At 41.9% G+C, this 22,724-nt stretch overlaps 1 protein-coding gene across 2 annotated transcripts in view; it reads right to left on the bottom strand.

The window, feature by feature from the left end:
• MLLT3 (MLLT3 super elongation complex subunit) overlaps nucleotides 1-22,724 on the bottom strand; it is a 148,078-nt gene that overhangs the window by 43,040 nt on the left and 82,314 nt on the right. For both annotated transcript variants that reach the window (XM_074932595.1, XM_074932596.1), the window contains exon 5: nucleotides 7,494-7,613. In XM_074932595.1, coding sequence (XP_074788696.1) covers nucleotides 7,494-7,613 — 120 coding nt within the window. The remainder of the gene's footprint in view (nucleotides 1-7,493; nucleotides 7,614-22,724) is intronic.

The raw sequence follows: 22,724 nt of genomic DNA, 5'->3' as shown, positions 1-22,724 counted from the left end.
TTGGTAAAACTATATCAAACCTAATGACGAACGTGGAAGGTTGATGGGGATGAAATGCAGCTAAATATTCACATCCAGCATAGACCTTACAAAAAATCAGAATGTACTTGCAATCTGTTTTCTTATTTATCAAAATCTAACAGTGTGTTTAGAAGTTTCTGTTCCTTCCCATCTTAAGAAGTACAGTAAGAAATAAGAGCAAATTGTGTATTTCTAAGAGACAAATAAAACAGTCTTTTCTCAAGTTCAAGTGTAAAATGGAATCATGGGGTTTTGACAGGTAATATATTTACACATCATAGCTTACATCTGTGTATTAATCAAATATTGAAGCAACCCAAGTGAATGCTAAATTTTGATACACTGCATAACAAAAGAATATGGAGAATTATATGCATGTTAAAATATCTGCAGATGTTTTCTTTTCTTAAGCCAAGTAACACCATGTATGTATAGTACTTCAAGATATAAAACACCTTTCATAGAACAGTACTAACAGATCTCTACAAATAAATATTTCAGAAAGCATGATAAAAATCCAACAAAGAAAAACTCTAGTACTGTGACTGTTGCACTCAATTTCTACTCAGATATTGGGTAACACAGCTCATGCTAAAGCCTGATGTATGCTGGAAACAGGGAGAGCATCAAGTAGGCAGAACAAGTGGCCAGAAAGAGGTAAAGGGCCATTATGCAGCCATGATCACTTGCAAATTGCTGTATCCGGCAGCGATCATCTTTGTCTGGTAGTTTTGTCAGAATCTGCTAATTTCTGGAAATAAAATACACCAAATCTCCAAACGGGAAGGTATAAAACATCAGTTTGCAAAAAAAAAAAAAAAAGTTTTAGAAGTGGATCCATCCAGTGGATCCATCAGTAGCTAGACTGTTGAGGTTTTCATGCCCCTCATACAGGGGACATCCACACCGTGACAGAGGACGGCTGAGCACACTCACCCTCCGTTAGCTAACTAAATTATTTTTTGCTCCTAAATGCGTGGATTAAGAGTTACAGGTCATAAATTATGAAACCTTATGACTTGAGTGGTGAATAAGTGAATTCATGTCATAGACAAGGCTGGGCAAAGGGGACTGAGTCCTGTTTGCCTTGTTTTTTTGCTCTATTTCTTAATGAGCTCATGAAAGAAAGTTTAAATCACAGACTACGTTGTCCTGTAAATTTGAGAGATCCAAACAGACCGTGAAAGCTGCTCGACAGATAACACATTTGCAGATTAAAACAAGTCTATAACTACAAGGCAAAAAATAGTATTGAACAATCTGTACATCTTGTAGGGTCAGAATCTGATTTCACGCCACAAAACATCATTCCCAATTTGGTTGAACCTAAGTTTGAATAGCAGAATCCTCTGAAAATAATTTCAAACCTCTCCAGCTGCTGACAGACATTAGGAAGCTAATTAGCAAATGAAGCAGTTGGGGGGAGGGAAGGCGTGGTTCGTTAAATTTTATTAAGTTATTAAACTGAGCACATTGGCATGGCCATACCAGTCCACTGTACTCTGGCTTTAGTCTACAGATTTAGTATTAGTGATCATAAAAACATGTATTATTTTCATTTGTAGTAAGAAAGCATTTCTTCATACATTATGCTTACTGAAATAATGTGTCCATTTTAAGCCAACAGACTGGAATTAGTCTCAATTATGTCTCTTGCTTTTAGAGGAAAAAAGGAGGAAGATATCTAAAAGGAATTACTTGCTCAAGAAATTAAGATTTCTGTTGCATATAAATACGTTTATTATTGAATACAAACACTAACTGATTTGGGGAAAAAAAACCCTACACATTTTGAAAGCTTCCACAAATACTGCAGTATTCTTCCACTTGTTAGATGTGTACTGGAGATTAATTTATCTGCTTCTAGTTCTTCTTACAGATTATTGTTGTATTACATATTTACAAGTTTGTCCAGCCCACCAAATGACCAATGACATCAGAAGAGTTAGAAGCAGGTGGAGAATTACAAGGCTCACTGGTTTAACAGAGAAAGCCAAAAGGGGTAGCATAAAACAACTGGGGTTTTTTTGTCATCACACATGGGAATTAAGAGCTTTTGTTTTTCTGTTCATATATTAAACCTCATTTCAGTGCAGCTGACACTACAGCTCATTCCAAAAGACATAATAATCTCAACAAAACTAATCAAGCTGTTTCTCTGTATTCTGTGCATGTAGTATTTATACAATACAAACAGACACAGTAATACAACTGATTTAAAAGCAACACAAGTATCTGTAGCTAGCCTGCAGCTTTTTTTATATTCTGAAAAAAATGCATAAAGTAAGCTTTCATGCATTTCTGCCCATCTTCTGTATTTCCAAGACTAAAGCTTTGTTTTAGAATCACAATACTGAGGCTCACTAAGACCATCTCCATTAAACACAAAATCATGGGACTTCAGAAATACAAACATCTGTATTTTTTTAGTATAGATTTCAGAAGACATGTGACAGAAAGCAAACTTGCCAGTTCTCTCTTCATATGGCATTGTATTTTTTAATATGTGAATGCTAAACCAACAATATGACTTCGTTGCACCGGTTTTACTGTTTTTACTGCAATTCTCCTCTAACTAGAAGGTTAGAACTCTTCTATAACTCTCCTGCTCCCCAAATAAAAAAAAATACTAACTACAAAAATCCAAGAGTTCTCAGCTCCCAGGATTTATAATAAAAAACCCCAAACTTTTTTGTTGTACTAAACCCAAGGTTACTTCATGTTTCCATTTCTCAAAACCAGCTGATGATTCTTGGTAAGGCAGGTATTTACAACTCTTTCTTTATGAGATACAAGAACAGTTGCTCATTAGTGTGTGTTTTAATTTGGACAGGAGGAGACAGATTGTTGGGGAGGAGGGGAAAACTTGAATACTCACACTAACTGGCAAGAAACAGTGTATTGATGTAACATCTCTACCCACTATTAAAAACTCCAGTAAACAGCATAATGTTTGAAAAAAGAATCATTTCAAACAGAGACCATTTCTGCTAAACATCCCTATTCTGAAACCAAATAGTTAAAAAAGCCTTCCTAGGTAAAAATTTTACAGATATTGAATAAAATATTGAGATGTGATACACACCTAAGCCCCTACTGACTCCCTAACTTCCTGCTATGGGTTAAACTCACTGCAGGTGGTTGTGTTGTTTCAGCAAAAATGAAAGATTTCAAATGTTCATTGATAAGGATGTGTGCAGCAAACATGCAACACTCCTTTCACCTTGCTTCACCCCAACCACAGTTCACACTTGTTAGGTTTCTATACCAGACAAAACTGTCTGAACACAGTTCAGAAAATGACATACCAAGTTAGTATTTGCTCATGAAAAAATTTACACTGGAGATAAAAGACATACCATGGTCAATGGTAGATGGAGCATTATGAAGGACACGGTATCCTGTCTCTATCTTCCTGAAGTCCTTCAGCAGGTGTTTGGCTTGCTTATATAGACCGAGCCACAGTATGCCTGCTTTGGCATACAATGCAAGACGTGGGTGAATCAAGATTACAGACAAACCTGAAGAAATGATTGGAAACTGAAATCTAGAAAGCTACCCACCCTCACAAGAATCCCTGTTATAGATAGCAGAATGTCGAAGTAACAAGTATAGGGAAGACAGAGTGGAGTGTCTTTGTGTTAGAATCAGGGGGAAGGCCAACAGGGCAGATGTAGTGGGAGTCTACTACAGGCCACCCAGCCAGGATAGAGAGGTGGATGAAATATTGTACAGGCACTTAGGAGAATTCTCACAATCACATGCCCTTGTTCTTGTGGGAGACTTTAACTTCCCAGACATCTGCTGCAAATACAACACAGCAGAGTAGGATCAGTCCTGGAGATTCCTGGAATGTGTGGGAGAAATTCCTGACACAGCTGGTGACTGAACCGACCAGAGAAGGTGCCCTATTGGATCTCCCGTTTGTAAACAGAGAAGGACTGGTGGATGATGTGGCGGCTGGAGGCCGACTAGGGCACAGCGATCATGAAATAATAGAGTTCTCTATTCTTAGAGAGGACAGGAGAGGGGCAGCAGAACTGCCACCCTGGACTTCAAAAGGGCTGACTTTGTCTTGTTTAGGGACCTGCTTGAAAGGATCCCTTGGGAGATGGTCCTGAAGGGTATAAGGGTCCAGGAAGGCTGGGTGCTCTTCAAGAAGGAAGACTTAATGGCACAGGAGCAGGATGTCCCCAGGTGCTGTAAGAGAAGCCAGTGGCAGAGAAGACCACCCACGGAGCTTTGGTTGCAACTCAGGGAGAAAAGGAGAGTTTACAGGCTTTGGAAGAAGGGACTAGTGACTACAACAATTACAAAGATGCTCTGAGGTTGTGCAGGGCAGAAATCAGGAGGTCTAAAGCCCAGCTGGAAATTAATCTGGCTTCAGCAGTCAAGGATAACAGGAAATGTTTCTGTAAGAATGTCAACAGCCAAAGAAAGACCAGGGAGAGCCTCCATCCCCCGCTAGACACAGGAGGAAACATGGTAAAAAGGGATGAAGAAAAGGCTGAAGTACTTAATGACTTCATCACCTCAGTCTTTAATAACAAGACTAGTTGTACTGAGGGAATCCAGCCTCCTCAGCCAGAAGACAGGGATTGGGAGACCAACCCCCCCACAGTCCAGGAGATAGTCAGTGACCTACCGCATCACACAGAGATACACCAGTCTATGGACACAGATGGGATACACCCGAGGGTGCTGAAGGAGCTGGCTGGGGTGCTCGCCAAGCCGCTTTCCATCATTTACCAGCAGTCCTGGCTGACCGGGGAGGTCCCAACAGATTAGAAATTGGCCAATGTGACGCCTATATATAAGAAGGGTCAGAAGGATGATCCAGAAAATTACAGGCCTGTCAGCTTGACATCAGTACCCAGGAAGCTGATGGAGCAGCTCATCCTGAGTACCATCACACAACACATGAGGGACAACCAGATGTTCAGGCCCAGTCAGCATGGGTTTGTGAAAGGCAGGTCCTGCTTGACAAACCTGATCTCCTTCTACAACAGCTCAACCTGCTTATTGCATGAGGGAAAGGCTGTGGATGTTGTCTACCTTGACTTTAGCAAGGCCTTTGACACCATTTCCCACAGCATTCTCCTGGTGAAACTGGCTGCTTGCGGCTTGGATGGGCACACGCTTTGCTGGGTAAAAAACTGTCTGGATGGCCGGGCCCGAAAAGTTGTGGTGAACGGAGTTAAATCCAGTTGGCGGCCAGTCATGAGTGGTGCCCCCCAGGGCTCGGTTTTGGGGCCACTCCTGTTTAACACCTTTATTGATGATCTAGACGAGGGGATCGAGTGCACCCTCAGTCAGCTTGCAGATGACCCCAAGTTGGGTGGGAGTGTTGATGTGCTCGAGGATAGGGAGGCTCTGCAGAGAGACCTGGACAGGCTGGAGCCATGGGCTGAGGCCAACTGGAGGAGTTTCCATAAGGCCAAATGCCGGGGGCTGCCCTTGGGCCACAACAACCCCCAGCAGCGCTACAGGCTTGGGAAGGAGTGGCTGGAGAGCTGCCAGTCAGAGAGGGACCTGGGGGTGTTGATTGACAGCCGGCTGAACAGGAGCCAGCAGTGTGCCCAGGTGGCCAAGAAGGCCAATGGCATCCTGGCTTGTGTCAGCAATAGCGTGGCCAGCAGGGACAGGGAAGGGATCTTACCCCTGTACTCAGCACTGGTGAGGCCACACCTCGATTCCTGTGTTCAGTTTTGGGCCCCTCACTCTAAAAACGACATTGAATGACTCGAGCGTGTCCAGAGAAGGGCAACGGAGCTGGTGCAGGGTCTGGAGCACAGGTCGTACGAGGAGCGGCTGAGGGAACTGGGGGTGTTTAGTCTGGAGAAGAGGAGGCTGAGGGGAGACCTCATCGCCCTCTACAGCTACCTGAAAGGAGGTTGCAGAGAGCTGGGGATGAGTCTCTTTAACCAAGAGGAAGTGACAGGACAAGAGGGAATGGCCACAAGTTGCACCAGGGAAGGTTTAGACTGGATATTAGGAAGCATTTCTTTCCAGAAGGGGTTGTTAGGTGTTGGAATGGGCTACCCAGGGAAGTGGTCGAGTCCCCATCCCTGGAGGTGTTTAAGAGTTGGGTTGACATAGCGCTGAGGGATGTGGTGTAGTTGGGAACTGTCAGGGCTAGGTGAATGGTTGGACTGGATGATCTTCAAGGTCTTTTCCAACCTTGATGATTCTGTGATTCTGTAACTCATCTTCAGAATCCAAGCAGATGGAGATACATCCTAGTTTAAGCAGACAGTTACCTTCAGCACCTTACTGTAATACTTGGTGTAGTCAGGTACCTTCCTTTTAGGCATTAAACAGTCATTTTAGCATGCCAAAGTAAGCACCTTCTGTCTAATCTTCATCAGAGTCAATCTACTTCAGCTTCTCTTTAGGAAAATAAAAATAATCATACGCCCATATATCCTTTAAATGTCACAAGAAAACCTGCATTAGAGATTGTGAAGCAACAATGCAAACCAGGCAGAAGCATGTCAAAGAACTCTTTTTTCTTTCCCCCTTTCTCCTTACTTTTCCCTCTCCTTACTGCTGTGATATGTTCTTACCAATGGACACACTTAGGCATACCTGTAATTCATTACCTGACAGTTCTTACAAGATTTGTCACTGCCAGAGAACATGGAAGTCATTGATAAAATTGGGTATTGCCCCTTGCAGTATGTGCATACAAGACTAAGTAACATATTTCAAATTCACAAGCTGCTAAGAAAGAAAATCAAACCACAAACAATTTAACAGACTGGGTAAAAGGTAGGTATGTTCATTCATTTGCAAAGCAAGTCATTGTGTTGCATTTATTATTTGAATAAACGCAAGATGCTCTTTTTTCTCCCACACCATTAATTCATTTTGTGAAACTGAAGTAATTTTCTGCTGTTTTGGAAAGGTCCATTTTTATTACTCAGAAGGTTCATTGGACTATACCTTTTTACCACGTTCTATGTTAGAGATGCAGTTTGATGTCCTACAGACTAATAATACATTGATGTTTTTGAAACACCGAGTAAGAATTAACCCCTGAAATTTAAACAAAAATAAAAATCCTAAAGAATACAACTTACTTCCACTTTACACAATTATCTTTAAAAGTATTCTAAAATAATTAATAAATGAAACAATTATTATAGTATTTGTTCATATTTTTTACATTTCTGTAAATCACACTTTCATTAGCAGCACCCTTAATACTACAACAGACCACTAGAATTCCTTCTCGGAAAGGAAGAAAACAATTGTGCAAGACCTTTACTGGCACCTATTCTCACAACCATCCCTGTTTTGCATTATTTTCATGTGGTGAACAGTAAGTTCACAACAAAGAAATGTTGAGACCTATTATCACTAGACTGTGCCATGAGATTGCAAAAATACTTTGAAATACTTTCTTTCTCAAGTTAATTCCCAGGGAAAGCACCACTGGCTCAAGTATATTCTAGCAAATTAAGTCTCACCTTTGGCCCATGAGATGACTTCTTCTTCACTTCAGAAAAAGACAGGGAGTTACTGGAAAGGTTGGGGAGATAAAGGCTCTGTCCTGAAGAGAACGATGTGCCATCTGACATTACCATGATCTGTTATAAGAGGGGAAAACATGTCAGCCAAACATTACCAACAGTCTTACCTGCTAAGAACTAACAAATCACACTGTAGAAGAATAAAACTTCTCCAACAAAGAGTATCCAAGTGTCTTCTCAACAAGGGATGGTTTAATGAAACCACACTGCCATCCTGTATTTAATGAGCAAATAGCATTTCAATTTCCATGCAAAATACAATGCAAGACACTCAGAAAATGGCATAACTTGCCCCGTTATGGCTGCTTACATGCCATGGCACCGGAGTCCTTAGTAGTCTTTATCCTGTCCAGAGTAATGTCTAGTACACTTGAAAGATCATCCCATCTGCAGTAAAAGGTTCTGCAGGTTGCTGACATACCATAAATATGTATGTGCAGCAGTTTTCACTTTCAACTAAAGTGAAGTGAAGGAAGACTCTAATAGGTATAGGTGTGTGACAGTTTTAAGCCCTGCCGGGACCAGAAACCACATGGCCGTTGTCCCTCCCCCACCCTCAGACACAAGTAGGGCACAAACCCCGGGTTAAAATGAGAAGAAATTTTATACAACAGTGTAATAAACAATCTGAACAACAACAATAGCGATAATAACAAACAGTAATAAAAAGTAAACAAGACAAAAGATATACAGAGAAATACCGCAAGGATACAGCCAGCCCACCGCGTGTGCTTCCCGCGACCAAAGCCACAAAGGAAAAGCTTCCTGCGCTGCCACGCCCAGACCTGACCTCATCATGGTATGAATAACCCGCCTGGAGATCCCTTCCCCCAACACAGGAAACTTAACCCTATCCTAGCTGAACCAGGACAAGGTGGCAAGGTTTGGGTGGCAGGGGTAGCTTCTGTGAGGAGAGGCCAGGGACTCGCCCATGCTGTACACAGCTGAATCCAGCTGGCTCCAATGGACCCACTGCAGGCCACATCTGAGCCTCTCAGGCAAGATGGTGGTGCTTCACAGAAAACAGGCTCTAGAAAGGGCAAAACACTGCACAGGCAGCGGATGTGAGGAAAAAAGAAAAAAAAACCAACTCTGAGAAACTGAGTGTGGACACCAAGGTCAAAGGAGGAGAGTAAGAGATGCTTCAGGTGCAGGAAAAGGTATTTAAGCCCACAGAGAGTCCATACTGGAGCAGTTCTTGAAGGACTACAGCCCATAGAGAGGCCCCATGCTGGAGTGGGGGAAAATGTGAGAAGGGAGGAGTGGCAGAGAGTAACTGTTATAGATTGACTGCAAACACCATTCTGCATCCCTGTGCACTGCTCAGTGAGATGGAAGAGATAGACATGTCCTGAATGAATAGTGAAATGGAGCATGGGAAGGTGGTGTTGGGGGGTGGTGGTGTTTTCTTTTTTGTTTTCTTGTTTCTCATTTGCAAATTAAAACAGATTTGAGTAAAAATTAAACTAAATTAACTTTCCCCAAATCAAGTCTGGTTTCCCCGCAACATTAACTGGTAAGCAATCTCCCTGTCTGTCTTGACCCAGGAGCTTTCTCATCCTATCTTCTCCCCCAGACCTGCTGAGGAGCCAGAGTGAGTGACCAAACATCTGGGTGGGAGTTCAACGTTAAAACCACAAAAAATACACAGTAAAAAGTGAAAACATTACACCTCTAACTTCAACTTCTAACTTAAGCTTCTGCTGTATCTGGAGTAAACTGTATGGCTGGTGAGCAAGCAGCGTTTTTGCTATAACAAGGGTCTAGCTCTATTTCTTGATTTTAAAGAGTCTTAAGTACAAACAGATCATTTCCAGAGACCACAGAGAAATGAGTCGTCATAAAGCAGTTACCAGACAGGTAAAGATTATGCCTTGCATCTGAGAGAAACAGCTAGCTCCTGTCTTCAGCTCCAGCGCTGCTGTAACTGGATTTTACTGCTTCCTAGCACAGCTCTTCATTTATCTATTGTTTTAAAACCCTAAATGCCAGAGACAGCTTACCTGCTGTCTGACAAGCCCTGCAAAGCTGGAGAGCAGCTGCAGAGCTGTGCAGCTGAAAGGAAACATATCTCTTTCCACAGGTTCTCATGCACAAAATAACATTTGGTTTTGTGGGTGCTCTGTATGGTCACCCTTGCCTCTTCACATGACCAAAACACTCTCTGATATTGGGGACAGGAAGAGACCGACCCATCATGTCTTGTGCACATTGAATAGGAAGTGCAAAATTGGGACATCTAGGATGTAGATATGTATAGTGCACATTCTACCTCTCCATGTCAAGATGATACTTACTGCATACAGTTTCTTCAAGACAGGAATTCAATTTTTTTTTTTAACTTTTATTTAAACACCACTCCAAAAGAATCTTGTTCCAGACAACTTTGATCAAAAGGTCATGTGATAGAATATTAAGGGACATGTCTAGGTAATAAAGATGACTTTCATTGGCCTGTAAGTTGAGCATTGCTTTTCAACACTGCTGCTAGGATCCAAAGGTAGAGGAAGAAGGCAATAGAGTTGTTCTCCTTTCTTGACCATAGGTTCATGTAACAACAGAAAGTCTTTAAAAGTTATTTATGTATTCAAACATTTTGTGAAGCAAGATTCCACACAGGGCATGTAACAAATTTTCTCCCCACAACCTCATTTCCATTTCCGAGATATCTAAACCAAAGCCTGCCAGGAGCCGGAACTCTCAAAAATCAGCTGGGCAAAACCAGTGCTATCTTTCTTCTAATCATTATAATGTCAACAGCAGTTAGCTATTGTGAATCACAGTAAGTGATTTCCTTTAGCCTAACAAATACTTTTTAACTTCAACTTGCCAAGGGTTTTGCCCAGTTGAATACAAGAAAATGCACAAGCTAACAAAGAATAATCAGCAAAAAGGACAAGGAAAATCTGTAGCCACATGTGCATACCATAAACCTATGCAACAGGTAGAGAAAACGCATGTTTCTATTACTATTTCATCTCACAGACTAAGTCAAATGGATGGTTAAATAAGATTGTTCTCCTTTAATTTAAACTCAATGCAATGTTTTAAATCCACAGACTTCATAGAAAATACCAACAGCATTAAAATCATCTTACAGAAAAAGTAGACATAAGGTTACACATTAGTTATAGAGTTTAAGCAGGTATTTTATTGACACAGTAGTTTTGTTCATACAGTCACATGACAAAAAAATGCACATCCATGTGGAAAAGAAATATAGTCAGCAGGATCAGGGTTTGCCCTACCTTGAAATTGAAAGGAAAGAAACAAAAAAAATGTGCCAAGGATTCTTTCTCCTAGGGTTGGAAGCTGCCATTTTCTCCCTGAAGCATAAAAGTCTGACTCACTAAAATAAACTGAGGTTCAATCACTGCATAAATTTTCTTTTTAAAATTCAGAAACATTCCAGTTTAGAAATGTTTATATAGTCAACATTATATACAGACACTCTTAGAAAGCTGACATTTTAAAAAAGTGTATGGACTTTTGAGATATCTCAATTTCTGGGCAATTATTTGGACCATTAACAGTATCAGTATTACAGACTGTGTTTAGAAACAAGATGATAGTCTACAGAAAGATTTACAGTGCTGGGATGAACAGCATTAGTAACACCTGAGCTCTGGCAGATTTGTCAGATCTAGCTCCACATAGAGAAAATAAATCCCATACAGTTTTTAGAAGACAAAATCTGGACATTCTAAATTGAGCACCCTAAAAATTTCAGTGTATTGAATACTGCAGCCTGTTATTTCATTATAAACCCTATCAAAATGGGTTTATATGAATAGATTCAAAATTTTAATGTGATTAACAACATTTGCAGTAAAACAGAACTTCAGACTACATACTACAGATTACATCTGTAAGGATGACAAGAGACGAACAAAAATCTCAGGTAAAATTAATGTTTTGGCACCTATGATAAAAAACACACCTGTCTTCCAACCTGATCTCTGTCTGAAAAAGGGTACTGTCCTCATTAAAGTCCCCTATATCAGAAAAAAATATCACTTGCCTTCTCCTTCCACTCAAAGAATAAAGCTAATATTAAATAACTCTTCAGGAACTCTTCTAAAATGTTTGTTTTCTTTGCTAATGTGCTGGGTTTGAGTGAGTGGTGGGGGGTTTTGGTAGTGGGGGAGGGGGCTACATTAGTGGTCCCCTGTGAGTAGCTTCCCGACATGCTCCCCTGGCTCCAAGTCACATCTGCCTCTGGCCAAGGCTGAGCCAGTTAGTGACAGTGGCTGCGCCCCTGAGATAACGTATTTAAGAAGGGGAATCTGGGAGGAGGAATTGGAGTTGTAAGGAGGAGTTGTGAGAGGAACACTGATGGGAACACTGAAGTCAATGGGAGAAAGGGAGGGGGCAGCGTGCCCAATCAGAGACCCCCTTAGCCCATGGTGAGAGGGAGGCTGTCCCTCTGCCACCCATGGAGGTCACCAGGGGAGCAGATGCCCCTCTGCAGCCCCTGGAGAACACCACACCAGAGCAGGTGGCTGCATCCAAGGAAGGCTGGGACTCTGTGGGAAGAAGCCCCCACTGTTGTAGTTCAGTGCTGGGATGACTGCAACACACAGGAGGAATCCATGCTGCAGCAGCTTGGGAAGGGCTGTGGTCTATGAGAAGGACTCATGTTGGAGAAAGTTCATGGAGGACTGTCTCCCATGAGAGGGACCCCATGCTGAAGCAGGGGAAGACTGTGAGGAATCCTCCCCTGAGGAAGAAGCGGTGGGACTGACTGAATGCCCCCATGCCTTGTCTCCCTGCACCACTGGTGGGAAGGAGCTAAAGAAATTGGGAGCAAAGCTGATCCCCAGAAGAAGGGAGGGGTTGGGGGAATGTGTTTTTAAGATGTAATGCTTCTCACTGTCCTATCTGTCTGATGATAAATGTTATTATTTTTAGTATTTGAATTAAACTGATAATTCTTTTTTCTTTCCCTTTCTGTCTGTTACCCTTGACAGTAATGGGTGAGTCATGCCTTCTTGTCCTTACCTCTGTGAGCCTTTTGTTGTATTTTCTCCTTCCCATTCCTGAGGGGGAAGGAGTGAGAGTGTGGCTCTCTGTTTCCCTCTGGGCTTAAACCATGACAGTCAAAATTATTTATGTTAAAAGCCCCTCCAGTGCAAACAATTTTTGGAATTGAGATGTATTTCCCTTTTGGCTACATTTAGGAAAGAGTCAGCTATACATCCAGTTTAAGTTTACTGACAAAATTATAGCAACTTCTGCAGTGGGTAACTGCCCTTTGTCCTCCCATTAGTCAAAACCAGAAACACACATCCTGGCACATGTACTTCAACGAGCTTTCAGAGCAATTCCCTACTTTTACATTGCCCCTATCACACTGGCAGCATATACTGCTTGTGTGTATGTGTGTGTATGCATATGGCTATATTAAGTTAAGACTACACAAACAAAGCAAAAGGTGGGAATGAGTGTATCACAGCAAAGCACTAATTCTACAGCAAGCATGCAAGCTCATCAAAAGCATAGCAAGAGCTCTCCAGTACAGCCATGCTATAGGTACTTTTTCACTTGTTGCCTCACAAAATCATCTAGGTTGGAAAAGACCTTGAAGATCATCCAGTCCAACCGTTCACCTAGCCCTGACAGTTCCCAACTACACCACATCCCTCAGCGCTATGTCAACCCGACTCTTAAACACCTCCAGGGATGGGGACTCCACAACCTCCCTGGACAGCCCATTCCAATGCCCAGCAACCCCTTCTGGAAAGAAATACTTCCTGACATCTAGTCTAAACTTTCCCTGGTGCAACTTGAGGCCATTCCCTCTTGTCCTGTTGCCTACTATGAGGTTAAAGAGACTCATCCCCAGCTCTCTGCACCCTCCTTTCAGGGAGCTGTAGAGGGCAATGAGGTCTCCCCCTCAGCCTCCTCCAGAATAAACACCCCCAGTTCCCTCAGCCGCTCCTCCTACAACCTGTGCTCCAGACCCTGCACCAGCTTCGTTGCCCTTCTCTGGACACGCTCGAGTCATTCAATGTCCTTTTTGTAGTGAGGGGCCCAAAACTGAACACAGGAATTGAGGGGTGGCCTCACCAGTGCCAGTACAGGGGTCAGATCCCTTCCCTGTCCCTGCTGGCCACGCTATTGCTGACACAAGCCAGGATGCCACTGGCCTTCTTGGCCACCTGGGCACACTGCTGGCTCCTGTTCAGCCAGCTGTCAATCAACACCCCCAGGTCCCTCTCTGACTGGCAGCTCTCCAGCCACTCCTTCCCAAGCCTGTAGCGCTGCTGGGGGTTGTTGTGGCCCAAGGGCAGCCCCCGGCATTTGGCCTTATGGAAACTCCTCCAGTTGGCCTCAGCCCATGGCTCCAGCCTGTCCAGGTCTCTCTGCAGAGCATCCCTACCCTCGAGCACATCAACACTCCCACCCAACTGGGTGTCACCTGCATCTGTCATGACTGAGGGTACACTCGATCTCCTCGTCTAGATCATCAGTAAAGATGTTAAACAGGAGTGGCTCCAAAACCGAGCCCTGGGGGACACCACTCGTGACCGGCTGCCAACTGGATTTAACTCCGTTCACCACAACTCTTTGGGCCTGGCCTCCAGACAGTTTTTTACCCAGCAAAGTGTACGATTGTCCAAGCCTTGAGGAGCCATTTTTGCCAGGAGAATGCTGTGGGAAATGGTGTCAAAGGACTTACTAAAGTCAAGGTAGACAACATCCACAGCCTTTCCCTCATCCAATAAGCAGGTCACCCTGTCGTAGAAGGAGATGAGGTTTGTCAAGCAGGACCTGCCTTTCATAAACCCATGCTGACTGGGCCTGAGCATCCGGTTGTCCCGCATGTGTTGTGTGATGGTACTCAGGATGAGCTGCTCCATCAGCTTCCCAGGTACTGAAGTCAAGCTGACAGGCCTGTAATTTCCTGAATCACCCTTCTGACCCTTCTTATAGACGGGCATCACACTGGCCAATTTCCAATCAGTTGGGACCTCCCCGGTCAGCCAGGACTGCTGGTAAACGATGGAAAGTGGCTTGGCGAGCACCCCAGCCAGCTCCTTCAGCACCCTCGGGTGTATCCCATCCAGTCCCATGGACTGGTGTGTGTCTGTGTGATGCAGCAGGTCACTGACTGTCTCCTCCTGGATCACAGGGGGGTCGTTCTCCCAGTCTGTCTTCTGGCTGGATTCCCTCAGTACAACTAGTCTTGTTATTAAAGACTGAGGTGAAGAAGGCATTAAGCACCTCAGCCTTTTCCTCATCCCTTGTTACCATGTTTCCTCCTGCGTCTAGCAGGGGATGGAGACTCTCCCTGGACTTTCTTTTGCTACTGACACACTTACAGAAACATTTCTTGTTATCCTTGATTGCTGAGGCCAAATTAATTTCCAATTGGGCTTTAGCCCTCCTGTTTTCCACCCTGCATAGCCTCACAGCATCTTTGTAATCACTGTGAGTGCCTAGCCCCTTCTTCCAAAGGCTGCAAACTCTCCTTTTCTCCCTGAGTTGCAGCCAAACCTCCCTGTTCAGCCAGGGTGCTCTTCTCTGCCACTGGCTTCTCTTACAGCACCTGGGGACAGCCTGCTCCTGTGCCATTAACACTTCCTTCTTAAAGAGCACCCGGCTTTCCTGGACCCCTGTACCCTTCAGGATCATCTCCCAGGGGATCCTTTCAAGCAGGTCCCTAAACAAGACAAAGTCAGCCTCCTTTCTGCGCTCTAAGTTTCCTGCTAGCTTACAGTTGCAAAAACAAGTACCTGCTAATAGGTGGATGACACTGCCATAACCCATGCTTAAGCCAGGCACCCATCTGTGGCTGGTACCTGTCTGCTCCCACAATGAATCATTTCACTGACAAAAATGAGGAACATTATTAACTACTCTCATCCGCCCTTTCAACAAGTCAACGGCTCAGTGGGATCAGACAAGCTGGTGGAATAAGACACTGGTGGTGGTGTTAATGAAGCAACGTGAGACAACAACTGGGCTTTAAATGTTTGTTTAAACAGCCATATAATCACAGTCTGAACTCACCAGTGTGTAAAGCACAAAGTTCTAGTTAAAGTTTTGCTGTTCCCTCAAAGATTTAGCTTGACTATATTTAAGCAGAGCAGAAGTCTAGCTAATCTCACAGCCTGTCTTTGATGTGGTCAATGGGGACAGTAGCAGGCCATGCAGAAGTAGGCAGGTAGACGTTCTTGTTCACAAATGTTAAAAGGTTTTAAAAAATCAGTTTGGTGGATTGGAGTATCTGGTACAGTATAAGCATTAGAAACATGGTCAAACAGTTAGTTTCACAGTTTAATAACAGGGTACAAATGATACGGGAATTATTGAATAGATTGTACTAGGAAACATGTCGAGGGAGGTGACTGTTCCACTCTGTGCTGCACTGGTGCAGACCCACCTCATGTACTGTGTGCAGTTTTGGGTGCTTCGATATAAGGACATGGAACTATTAGAGTGTGTCCAGAGGAGAACAGCCAAGATGGTGAAAGACCTCAAGGGCAAGTCTTAGGATGAGCTGCTGGGGTCACTTGGTTTGCTCAGCTTGGAGAAGAGAAGGCTGAGGGTTGACCTCATCACAGTCTACAGCTTCCTCAAGGGGGGCAGCAAAAGGGGAGGTCTTGATCTCCTCTCTCTGGTGACCAGTGACAGGACACGAGGAAATGGAATGAAGCCACGTCAGGGAAGTTCAGACTGGTCATTAGGAAAATGTTCTTCACAGAGAGTGGCTGGACACTGGAACAGGGTCACCAGGGAAGTGGTCATGGCACCAAGCCTGTCAAGAGTTCAAGGAGTGCCTGGACAATGCTATGTTTAGTTTTTAGTTAGTCTTGCAAGGAGCAGGGAGTTGGGCTCAAAGACCCTTATGGGTTCCTTACCACCAGAGACATTCTATGATTCTATGTATCCATGTTATTTTCTTTTTGTTTTGTTTAAAATTAAATTTTAAAAATATGTATTTTAGCTATTAGCTGTTGGTGGGAACTTCATAATCCTCATGAATGGAAATTCTTTGCACTTATAGGATGCAGCTAATATTACATGATATGAATGACAATAATAAATACTTCTAAAACCAGGCAGACCATAAAAGGAAGGCTAAATAAAGTGTGGGCCCACTGCTCAATGGGGCAAAAGACCTTTTGACAAAGAACTTGGCTTACATACTCAATGCTCTTTCAGCCTCTGTTTTCACTAGTAAGGTCTTATTTCCTCAGGACACCAAGGTACTCAAGCATCCTCACAGAATCAGTGAGTCAGTGCCCATAGGAGAGGAGGATTTAGTTAGGGTGCACTTCCTCCACAGGGACACAGGTTCATGTGACCAGACTGGATACAAGCAGGGATACTGAAGGAGTTGGTCAGTACCACTGCAAAGCAGTTCTCTATCAAAGGTTGTGGTGATCAGGGAAGCTTCCTGGTGACTAGAGAAAGGCAAACATTACACTACTGTTCCCTGGATCCTCCTTGAATAACAGTCCCATCACTCTCACTTTAGTCCCTGGGAAGAAGATGAAGAAAATTCTCCTGGAAGTTACCTCCAGCCACTGGAGGGACAAGAATGTGACTGAGAGGAGTAAGCATAGGTTTACTATGAACAATCCTGCCCAATTTACAGCCAGATCTATGAGATATGGACTGAATGATGAGATGGGTGGAGAACTGTCCGGACTGCTGGACCCAAATGGTTCTCTTCAGCTGTGTGAGGTTCAGTTAGAGGCCAGTGAACTACTGGTGCCGCTTCAGGATCAACACTTAGTCCACAACTGTTTAACATTTTGATTAACAATTCAGTGGGATTGAGTGAACTCTCAGCAAGTTCACAGATGATACACAGGTAACTATTTTTCAAAGATACCCTGTGCTGTCCAGAAGTAGCTCCACCATACAAATATGATTGTTGGGTTAGAATATGTTCCAGGAAGAGAAGATAAATGGTTAGATGAGCTGTTCCACAAGGCATATAGAAACTCAGTCAGCAGGTGAAGAGATCTCCTGAGAAAGCCAGCTTGCAACCTAGTGAAGATGGAGAGATGTCGACATGGCAGAGGATGCCAGTCAAGAAACGAGAAGAAAGACCAATAGCAGCACTGAATAATGGAACTTGATGTGACTGGACAAAACCAGAAGAAAATGTAGATGCCCCCATTGATGTTTTTCCGCGTCTGCTCCAAAGCTCATCTGTTCCAGTGACACCAAAGATGGCAGTTTTTTAACAGTTTTTGGAGAAGAGTTATTTTAATAACATGTTGGAGAGAGAAGGAGCCACACTCCATTTCACTTTTTCTGTGAAAGGAAAGCTGGAGCATCAGTGTGGGCAGCTACTTAACACGCAACACTAAACCTGGTCAAGAGAAAATTACTTTTCTTAATTTTGCTTTCTTCTGGTTTACACTTTAACTGAGAGGTTTCCTACATTACCACTAATAAGCCCTTTCCATACAGCCTTTAGCTCAACTTAGGGAAGAGATTATAATGTATCTAAGAAAAATTTATTAAAACAATGAAAGACAACATCATATTGGAGCATACAAATATCATATGAATATCATCCCAGTGTTATCTACTATGGTAAACAACTCCTACCACAAAGGAAAAGAACAAGTGTACATAAACTATCTTTTACTTCCATTGCTGTTATGGACAGATGCATAACACAGCTTCTCACCTCCCCATCCCGTCCCCACCATCTTTTCTCACCAGTTCACCCCTAGAGAAAGATTTTTCTCCTTTTGTCACATGTACCAATAAAGCATTACACATATAAGCATTCAAACTGATCTGCTGGTAGTGGTATCTTGCCTCTAGTTCACCCACTTCACCAGCCTGCAGCTATGGCGCTTGTATTTAAAACCTTTGTCTACCAGTTGCTTTAAATAAAAGACAGCTTCCTGGGCAATGGCAAAGGAAAACAAAAAAACCCAAGAGTGGGTAGAAGGAATCCATTGGCATTCACATTATTGGGTAGGAATGATCCTATCTGCTTGGTCTAACTGAAGTGACCAGTCTCCATTATACCTGAGTTGCAGACACCTTCTAAGGGCATTCCAAATTGCTACTCAAGACAACTGAGTGCTATGGAATGAAAAACTGCCATGTATTTAATTTATGTAGTTCCATTCACTGCTGAACAGAGGAAGAGATCAGAGGACAACAACTGTGCACCACTAATAACCTTATATAATTGGGAAACCTTTTCCATTATGCCTTTTCCAGCAATTTGGGAAAAAATATGAAATTGTAGTACCCGTACATAAACCTAATAACAACTGATTCAGAAGTCTCCTTACGAAAAACTGACTTGTCGAAAACAACACTTACCTACCAACACATTTGGCAGCTTAAGAGTACTCAGGTACCCATCAAGAATCACCCACTTTCAAAATACAAAACTTTGCTTTTCAGATCCCAGTACAGAAAGCACGAGAAACAGTCTCAAAATGTGCTATGGAAGCTGGTCTTCTCTTATTGCCAGTTTCTACAAATGTACATGATATCTAGGAGTCATAGATCTACCACCCCACATACATACTTACACAGTTAGAAACTGCATGACCTGTCACAGTTGCTCCAGATCAACGCAATCTCCTTATTAATGCACATTAGAGTTTCTGCAGGGGAATGAACCACTATCAAAAAGCTGTTGTCTTTCTTCTACTTCTTCATTTTCCTGAATAAAAGGAGGCTATCAACAAAGCTGGAATAATCTTGCCTCAAACAGAACCACACCAAGCTACCTGTTGTAATTTCATTTACTTAGCTGGTAATCTAAGAACACCTTCATACAGCAGCCTCCTAACAGCTTGGTGAGCTTCCCCACAATGTGCTGCAGAAAAATGAAAATAGTACTTTCAGTAAGAGCTATGAGATATGTTAGAATTCTAGGAAAAATGAACCATTACTACAATGTTTCTGCAGCACTGCAGGTGAATTACACTCACTGTGCATCAGAGCAGACAGACTTTGTGTGGTCCTGGGCTACCCCATCACACATCGTTTTACAGTGAAGAACAGGTTCATTCACCACTGAAAGCACTAAGAAAAACAACAAAAATCCAGTTGTCCTGAACAATTATTCCTATTTAAATTAAAAAACTCACATGGCAATACAAAAACTTTTATAATTCTTTTAAGTTATTTTCTTAAAAGTTATATAAATTTTAAGAAAATTCAATTACTTAATTATGAAAAGCACAAGATTAAAGATAATCCCTTCCCTAGAACAGTATTATACCTGAGGGTGGCTCTACGCAGAAGCCAACAATTGCAACTGACACAGAGAAATTGCAAGGACAAAGGGGGAGTAGAGAAAAGAAGAAAATCCCTGTGATTTCATCTTCATTACATGGATTAGGAATGTAAATTTCAGAAAAGGTATTATTGCAGGCATCTCAAATAACTGAAAAGAAATTTCTCAACTGTTAAACGGTAAAAGCACAAAGATTTGAAAAAACCTCAAACAATGGAATGCAGTGGGTTTTAGCAAAACCTGTATTTTTACCTTGATATTTTTTTCTAAAAATTGCACCCAATCAGAATGATTCTTTCTCTCTCTTGACTCAATTAACTGTCTTTGAGGAAAGAGATGCCTTATTACATAAGCAGAGCTGCTTGTATTTCCAGATTAATTTTACAGAAAATAGACAAAAAAGATACCTCTGTTGCTAGAAAGAATTATTCCTCCTCTAAAAATGACCTATTCCTTGCATCTTCTAAATCTGAAGCTTCAAACTGTATCATAATAGCCATATGCATTTGAAATAATTATATGATTTTTCACTGTTTTTGTTCAGAATGGTACCTACTCTCTAAGGGGCATCTATAAGGCTTTTCCTTTTATGAAAGAAAATTCAACTATTCAATGTTGCCTGTGTACCCCTGGATTAAACAACTAATATTGAGTCTCCTTCCAAAAAGGCAGGAGTATTTATCACACAGTACACACATTTTTATTTATATATTTGCAGCTATGGGAGACAGGGCTGTATTAAATTGCTATTTAACATGGACTGAAAATATTTTCACCACTTTTTCCTGCAAGAATCAAAATTAAGTTATTCCTATTATCACAGTCAAACAAGTGATGCCTGAGCAAGTCTATTCAGAAGGAAAATCGAATTTAACTGTTAGGTAACTGTCATTCAGCATCTTCAAAATTAATTTATTTCTACTGGCTCAATAAGCAGATGAGGTGTAATTTTCAATTTTTCTTGAAATTGAAAAACATACAGCCAAAAAAGCAATAGATACAACACCACTGACAAAATACATCGGTAGAGTCAGACCCTGTTTATAAATGGCTTTAGTGGGAATCAACATTCAAATCTACTTCAGATTTGAAGATTATTTTTTAATTACTGTAACTTCCCAGCGTCATCTCTTCCCATATTTATAATGCAGGAATCACAGTGCCGCCTCTCTTCCCTCAGGCTCTTTCATGTTCAGAGGCTGAAACTAATCAGAAAAGGTAACTGGTAAATCCAGAAAGGAATGACCAGGTAAGGATCAATGCTTATTGGTGTTTACTTGATAAAAACTTCAATCCTACTGTACCCACTTATGCATAATTTTGTGCTGTGTCTAGACAATGAGCTTTGTAGAAGACTACATGTATATAGTTCTGTCACTACCAGTAGCTTCACAATTTGCTTGATAAGAAATGGATTAACTAAAAGTCATCATGTGTAAACAGGGTGTCTTTGGGGATTTCAAGCAACAGGTTGGATTATAGTACATGCTGCTAATTCACATGTCATATCTGTATACATGTTAGCTTCACATCATTAGGTACTACACTGAGTAAATGGTGCAAAAAGTTCAGTGGCATCATTTCCACAGCAAACTTTTCTCAAAGAAGTGTCATTTAGAATATATATACAAAAAGATATAACATCAATAATTACACAGAAGAGTTTGATTGAAGTTGCCCAGCATACTCTTGAAAATATTTTACTTCCTCTGTAAACATTTCTTTTTACATTTATGAGAAGAAGGTCATCATTTTGCTCTCATAAATGTTCTGAAAGTAGATAAATTGTAGAGATGGACTTAAGCATAACAATCTTTTCAGGGGTGGGGGTGAAGTTCAGTACAGAAAAATATGTTTCTGAAGGTGGAAAACTTCAACAAAGAATTCTGTAAATTAGATATGGCCTTTGTAAGATTGAATCAAAGGTTCCTATTTACCTTCCTGGCTACAGAAATACAACCTGTGAAGCCAAACCAAATCCTTCTTCTTGTAGGGGCTGGAAAAGTAATTCCCAGTTTGGAAGAGAAAAGAACAATTTGGTGACCTTCTCCTAATGACGACGGACTGCACATTTAAGCTTCAATTCTGGTGATATAAAAAAAAATATTAAGAGGGAAATATTCCATAGAGTTAATCTACATGACTGGCACCACCCTATTATGTCCTGTTTGCCTTAACTGTTTGCCACAGTGGCACTGCAAGGCTGTGCTACAGTTGTTTGCTCGTTTGTTTAATTATTCTGGATATCTGCATGTTACTCTTATTCTCTCCCAGTGAGCTGCAGGATAACCAGTCGGACCTTTGGCACATGAAGGATGGAATGCATATGGGGAAGGCTAACCATGAGAAATACACTAGCAGACCACTAGAACTTCATTTTAAAACAAACAAAAAAATAGGTTCTTAGCCTGAAAGACAGAAGAACATTGGCTGTAGCAAGTATCCCTGACTAGTTTGCATTTGGGATTCACAAGATGTATGTGTGAGGGAAAAGGGGAGTTGCGAGCATCCCAGCAAAAATACAAGGAATCTGCAGCAAGAGACAAACACGTAGACAAGTTTATACTGAATATGGCTGCATGCAGATGCCGGGTGAACTTGCATTTTTTCCTTCAGAAGAACATACTATTTGTAATATACATATTTTAAGCAAATGAGAAATAAAGAATCCTGTTTAGTAGTTTACATCAGTGGAACGACACATGACTTTTGTTTGGAGAAAAACTAATGAGAGATCTGGGTTTTAAGGTGCACAGAAATCAAGTGAGTTACACCATTATTTAAAAGCACATAAGCATAAGTCCACTATCTTAAGACTACTTTGCTTAAAACTACCACTCAGCATTTTACATTACTATGGTTATCTCATTCATTTTGAAGGGCATTAACTTCACTTTGCCTGACTTGTGGTCTGTCAAGGAAGTTCAGTT

This window comes from Athene noctua, chromosome Z (assembly GCF_965140245.1).
Source record: "Athene noctua chromosome Z, bAthNoc1.hap1.1, whole genome shotgun sequence".
Taxonomy (NCBI): Eukaryota; Metazoa; Chordata; class Aves; order Strigiformes; family Strigidae; genus Athene; species Athene noctua.
The sequence above is the reverse complement of the archived record's forward strand: the minus strand, read 5'-3'. Positions and strand labels throughout refer to the sequence as shown.